The sequence below is a fragment of the Dromiciops gliroides genome, chromosome 4, assembly GCF_019393635.1.
Source record: "Dromiciops gliroides isolate mDroGli1 chromosome 4, mDroGli1.pri, whole genome shotgun sequence".
In the NCBI taxonomy this organism is placed as follows: domain Eukaryota; kingdom Metazoa; phylum Chordata; class Mammalia; order Microbiotheria; family Microbiotheriidae; genus Dromiciops; species Dromiciops gliroides.
Genome location: NC_057864.1, coordinates 45,476,144 through 45,482,690, shown reverse-complemented (window position 1 = coordinate 45,482,690; position 6,547 = coordinate 45,476,144). Strand labels below are relative to the sequence as shown.

The window sequence follows — 6,547 nt, the reverse complement described above, 5'->3', positions numbered from 1 at the left end:
TACATGGTGGGTTAATTCATTGTAACCTACATCACTCTTATTCCTACAGCAGTAACTAAATCAAACTTAACTGTACTACTTAACTCACTAATACAATCACTGATATCTATTAAATCACAATGAATTGAGTAAATACAATTATATTGAATATGGCCATCAAAATGATTTTCACAGAACCAAAAGCTCTTTGTTGGTCTTCAACATGAAATGTCTCCATATAATAATCTACATGATCTTTATTGAATGGAGCCATAGGTGCTGTATTTGTATTTGATGTTTTGGTGGTGTGAAGCCCAACCATCCATAATCCCCAGGATAGAATTAATTAGGTGATTAGGTGTTCATTCTTTAGCATTTCCTATAACATTCCATATGTTCTTAATTAAGGACTTACAATCCCTAGGCTGAGTAATATGTTCTTATCATATTCTAGGATCACAGATTTAGAGTGAAAAGACACCCTGGTCTATTACCGTTCACCTTCACTTTACAGAAGATGAAAATGAGGCACAGATAGGGTACCTTGCATAAGACCACACAGTAAGAACACAGCTGGGATTTGAACTTAATTCTTCCATCTCCAAATCCCAGAGTCTAGCCACTGCGCCATGATGACCCCCATGCTATTTTTATTAAAATATTTTTCTCAATTACATGTAAACAAAACATTTTAACACTCATTTTTTAAAAAAGTTCCAAATTCTCTTCCTCCTCTCCCCATTATTTGAGAAGGAAAGAAATTTGATATAGATTATACACGTGCGGTCATGCAAAACATTTCCATGTTAGCCATGTTGCAAAAGAAAATGCAGACCCCCCCAAAAAATGCAATTTAATAAAGTAAAAAAATGTGTGCTTTAATATGCATTCAGACTCCATAAGTTCTTTCTCTGGAGGTGGATAGCATCTTTCATCATAAGTCCTTCAGTCCTGGATCACTGTATTACAGAGAATAGCTAAGCCTTTCACAGTTTATTATTATACAACATTATTGTTACTATGTAGACTATTCTCTTGGTTATGCTCACTTCACTTTGCATCAGTGCATGTAAGCCTTCCCAGATTTTTCTGAAAGAATCTTATCATTTCTTATAGCACAATAGTATTACATCACAATTATATACCACAACTTGTCCAGACATTGCCTAATTGATGGGCACCCCCTCAATTACCAATGCTTTGCTACGATTAAAAAAAACCTGCTATTAATATTTTTGTACATGTGGGTCCATTTCCTTTATCTTTTGGGGGTACATACATAGTATTGGTATTTCTGGATCAAAAGGTATGCACAGTTTTATAGCTCTTTGGGCATAGATCCAAATTTCTCTCCATAATAGCTGAATCAATTTACAACCTCACAAACATTAATGTCCCTACTTTCCCACATCCCTTCCAGCATGTCATTTCCCCTTTCTGTCATATTAGCTAATCTGATAGTAGTGAGGTGGTACCTTAGAGATGTTTTAATTGGCATTTCTCTACTCAATAGTGATTTAAAGCATTTTCATATGACATATTGCTTTGATTTCTTTTGAGAAATAACCTTCCATAGCTATTCATAGTCTTTGGAAATTTATCAATAGGGGAATGACTCATTTTTAGAAATTTGACTCAGTTCCCTCAATATTTCCCCCTTTCCTGCTTTCCTTCTAATCTTGGCTGCATTCGTTTTGTTTGTTCAAAACCATTAATTTGATGTAACTGAAATTATTCATATCATATCCCATAAAGCTATCTTTTGTTTGGTCATAAATTCTTCCCATAAACTCTTGACCTTATCTTGGTACATGGTGTGAAATGTTGGTCTATACCTAGTTTCTCCCAAACTGCTTTTCAGTTTTCCCAGCATTTTTTGTCAGATAGCAATTTCTTGTCTCAAAATCTTAGATATTTTGGTTTGTCAAATACTAGATTGCTATGGTCATTTACTATTGTAAATTGTATTTTGTACCTAATCTATTCCACTGATCCAGTACCAGGTTGTTTTAATGGTTACCACTTTACCACTCTCTCTCTAACTCTGTCTCTCTCTCCTGCCCCTTCCCTCCTCAAAAGTCTGTTTTGTTTCTGATCACAATCTCCCTCAATCCATCCTCTGCTCTATCAGCCAACCTCCCTTTCTTTACCTCCTTCCCCTCCCACTTCCCTGTAAGATAGATTTCTATACTCAAACGAGTGTGTTATTCCCTCTTTGAGCCAATTCTTTTTTATAAGGCAATCAGGATTAAGTGACTTGCCCAGGGTCACAAAGCTAGTGTCAACTGTCTTTGAGCCAATTTTAGCGAGGTTCAAGTATTGCCCATCAACCTCTCCCATCTTCCCCTAGATTATAAAAGCTCTTCCTTTCTCACCTAAATTGTGTGCAATAATTTTCCTTGTTCTTGCTCTCCCTTTCCTCTTTTCTCAGTTCGTGGCCCTTTCTAACCCCTTAATTTTATGTTTTGAAATGATCTTATCATAGTCATTTCCCACCTTTGCCCCTCTGTCTATGTATACTCCCTCTAACTGCCCTAATAATGATAAAATTCTTAGGAGTTACAATGATTATCATAGGAATGTAAACATTTTAACCTCACTGAAATCCCTTATGCTTTCTCTTTTATGTTTACCTTTTTATATTTTTCTTGGGGTGATTTGAAAGTCAAATTTTCTATTCAGCTCTGGCCTTTTTATCAGTAATGCTTCAAAGTCTTCTCATTGTTTGTTTGTTTGTTTTTTCTGAAGGAATATACTCAGTTTTGCTGGATAGATTATTCTTGGTTATAATCCTAGCTCCTTTACCATCTCGAATATCACTTTCCAACCCCTCCAATCATTTCATGTCAAAGATGCTCAATCTTGTGTGATCCTGACTGTAGTTGCACAATATTTGAAATCTTTCTTTCCAGCTGCTTGCAGTATTTTCTCCTTGATCTATCAGTTCTGAAATTGGGCCATAATATTCCTAGGAATTTTCATTTTGGGATTTCTTTCAGGTGGTTATTGGTGGATTCTTTCAATGTCTATTTTATACTCTGGTTCTAATATTTTAGGGCAGTTTTCTTTGATAATTTCTTTTTTCTCTTTGAACATTCCTTGAAATATGATGTCTAAGCTCTCTTTTTCATTATGGCTTTGAGGTAGTATATTAATTCTTAAATTATATCTCCTCAGTCTATTTTCTAGGTAAATTGTTTTTCCAATAAGATATTTGATGTTTTCTTTAATTTTATTTTTATTCTTTTGATTTAGTTTTATTGTTTCCCAGTGTCTCATGGAGTCATTGGCTCCCATTTGCCTAATTCTAATTTTTAAGGAATTATTTTCTAAAGTGAGTTTTTGTACCTCTTTCTCCATTTGGCCAATTCTGATTTTAAAGGAATTCTTCTCTTCAGTGAATTTGTATGCTTCTTTTAGCACTTGGTCAATTATTTTTTAAGGTATTTTCTTCAATATTCTTTGAGCCTCTTTTATCAAGCTGTTGACTTCATAATTTTTCTTGCATCAATTCTCATTTCTTTTCCAAATTTTTCCTTTACCTATCTTATTTAAGATCCTTTTTGAGCTCTTCCAGAAATTTTTTGGGGGTTTGTATCCAATTCACCTTTTTCATTGAGGCTTTGCTTGTAGCTACTTTGACATCATTTTCTTCTAGGTATGAGTCTTGTCACCTCAGTAATTTGTTATGGTCAGATTTTTCTTCTTGTTGCTGTTGTTTGCTCATTTTCTCAGACTATTTGTTGATTTTTAACTTCATGTTGAAGTCGGTTCTGCTCCCAGGGATGGGAGCACTTTAGGCCTTTCTTGATACTGTCTTTAGAGCTAGCTCTGGGGGTCTGTAGTGTTTTGATGTTTCCAAGGTGGTATGTTCTGTGGAGAGATATGGTCACTGCTCTCTTGGTCTGTGCTCTGGTCTTTGCGCAGGAAAGATCTTGTTCCCCTATAGCCACCAATGCTAGCCTTCCTCCTGGTCCTGGAACTTTGACCAGCCCCCCCCCCATTCTCCTGCAGCCACAATTGCTAGTGTTCCTCCTTTGTCATGCAATTGAGATCAGGGACCCTACTCTCCCATGAGTTACTACAAACACTCCTTTCCACCCTGTAACAACGATCAGGGTCCCCTGCAATCTGCTTTTGATTTTTGTTTCACCCACACACACACACCCTCTGTGGGCTGAGAGCTCCTGAAGTTGCTGCTGCCACCAATGCAGCTGCTTCCAAGGTCCACTCCTGACCCCTCAGTGTGACCTGCGCTTTGCTTTGTGATCCAGGTTCAACAATCCTTCTGGTGAGACAAACCTTTTCTGCTGACCTCCTACATTGTCCTGAGCTGGAAAATTGTTTAACCCAAACTTTTCTTTTGTTCTGCTGCTCCAAAATTCGATTTGAGGTGTGATTTTAGTGTTATCTGGAGGGAAATTGGGAAAGCTTGGCTAAATGCTTCTCTGCTCCAACATTTTGTCTCTGCCTCTCCTTATGCTGTTTTTAAGTATAATTCATGTAAACAGTAATAGTTGTGAGTCAATTACACAATCTTTAATATTTCATATGCCTTGTGTAGCTCTAATTCAGAAATATACTTTTCTTCATAGACACTACAGGACAATTTAAATGGCCTTCTTACTCTTCTCCATTGCTTATCTCCATGCTTTTGCCTTGGTTGTGCCCCATGCCTCCTCATTTCTGCCTTTTAGAATCCCTAGCTCCCTCCAAGGCTCAGGTGAAGCCTGTCGTCCTCTCAGTTTCTAGTGACTCCACCCCTCTTCCCAATCATCTTGCATCTATTTTGCATCTATTGTGCATATGTCTACATATATACACATCTTCTCCGGTAGAACATAAGTTCCTTGAAATCAGGAACTGTTTCATTTTTGTTTCTGTATCTTCAGTGCCTAGCACAACTCAAGGTAGGGGTGTGTGTGTGTGTGTGTGTGTGTGTGTGTGTGTGTGTGTGTGTGTGTGTGTGTGTGTATAGATAGTGTTTAATAAATGTATTCTGATTGCCACAAAATCCCAAAGAACATTGACAGACACATGCCACAAAAGACACATAGAAAGATGTGATGGTCACCATTACCTTCACTTTTATTAGTTGACTTCAGCTTAAAAGTACACATTGAACGACTTGTTTTGTTTCACCGTGTTTTGTTTTTGTTTTGTTTTTAAATCCACTGGATTGTCTTCACTTAGACCAAAATGTTATTTCACTAGGGCCTTACTGGAAAATTACATTAGTACATAAAGCTCAGGTTTTCATAAAGAGAAAAAAAATGAAGCTGGAAAATTAGATCTGGCTTTTTCCAGTTCTTTTCAATGTGCTATATAGGAATGATACATCTATTTTATATTGAATCATCACATTAAGCAACATCAGGCTTATCATTTACCTTTTTTTCAAACAGTCAATGAATCTATGAGAATTAACAAGGTATTATATAATGAGAAATGTACTTCAAGTCGAAAGGTACTGTAGCTAGAAAATAATTTAACACTGTAATGGGATCTCCAAGATTAATTCTATTTTATAGATTCAGCAGCAAAAATAACATTTCTAGTAGGAAGGAATTAATTATCAACCTAACAATATCTAGACAGTCACATAATTGTGGGAATAGTTTTTAACATGATTTATTACATTTCCATAAGGGTTAAGCTTTTAGAATAAGGTGGGGGGAGTTTTTGGTTAAATTTTCTTTCATACAGAGTAATGTGTCTGTGTGTCTCTGTGTGTGTGTGTGTATATATATATATAGATAGTTAGATAGATGTTGTTTGAGGGTGTGTATATTTATATTTTCCCCATATATTATATATACATAAAACAGAACTTATAATTCACTTTCTTTGCATGTTTAAATTGAAGGAAAAAATGAATTGCCACTCTATAAAGCCCATGGTAAACTTTCCTTTGGTTTCACAAATGGGCATATCTGGGTGTAAACAAAACATTGGGATGTTTCACTGCAGAAGGGTTGAAAAGGCTGTAGGACGGTGTTTTCAGGATGAAGTGTGTAGTTCCTGGCAGTAAATACCTAAAAATGATGGTTAAAAGATCAGATTTTAACAAGCAAGGCAATACATTTCCACCTAATTGTCAGTTTCTTATGGATCATACCATGTGAAATGACCCATGGCTGGCCATGACATCCATACAACAAAAACACAAGAAGAAATCAGAATACCACTTCCAAGGTTGGCCATCTGATTTAGAGTAGAGTAACATATTTTTACATTCACTTATTGCATTTCTGAAATTGCAAAAAAAAATACCTAATGTGTTCACTTTTGTATCAACAAAATTGCTAAATCGAGAATAACAGGCTGAATTTTCAACCTATAAAGAGTCTTTTGGTTTCTAATACATTATTTAGTTCATTAGGACCAGTCTTTTAGAAGGGGAAATTCTAGGTCAAGAAAGGTGTGGCAGACCTAGCTCCTCTTCTCTGCATTTTTCTCCATCCTCTCTGAAGGTCCTCCCTCCCCTGCAAGTGACCATCTATGGAAGGCTCATGGAGAAGAGATGCCATCCCAGAATAGTACATACAGCTTTAAAAATCCTACCCAA

General features: G+C 36.2%; 1 protein-coding gene across 3 annotated transcripts in view; it reads right to left on the bottom strand.

Annotated features, from left to right (window-relative positions):
* Window positions 1-5,043: 5,043 nt before the first annotated feature.
* TTLL7 (tubulin tyrosine ligase like 7) overlaps window positions 5,044-6,547 on the bottom strand; it is a 178,156-nt gene continuing 176,652 nt past the window's right edge. For all 3 annotated transcript variants that reach the window (XM_044002763.1, XM_044002765.1, XM_044002764.1), the window contains exon 21: window positions 5,044-6,014. In XM_044002763.1, the coding sequence (XP_043858698.1) occupies window positions 5,897-6,014 (118 nt within the window). In that variant the 3' untranslated portion in view covers window positions 5,044-5,896. The remainder of the gene's footprint in view (window positions 6,015-6,547) is intronic.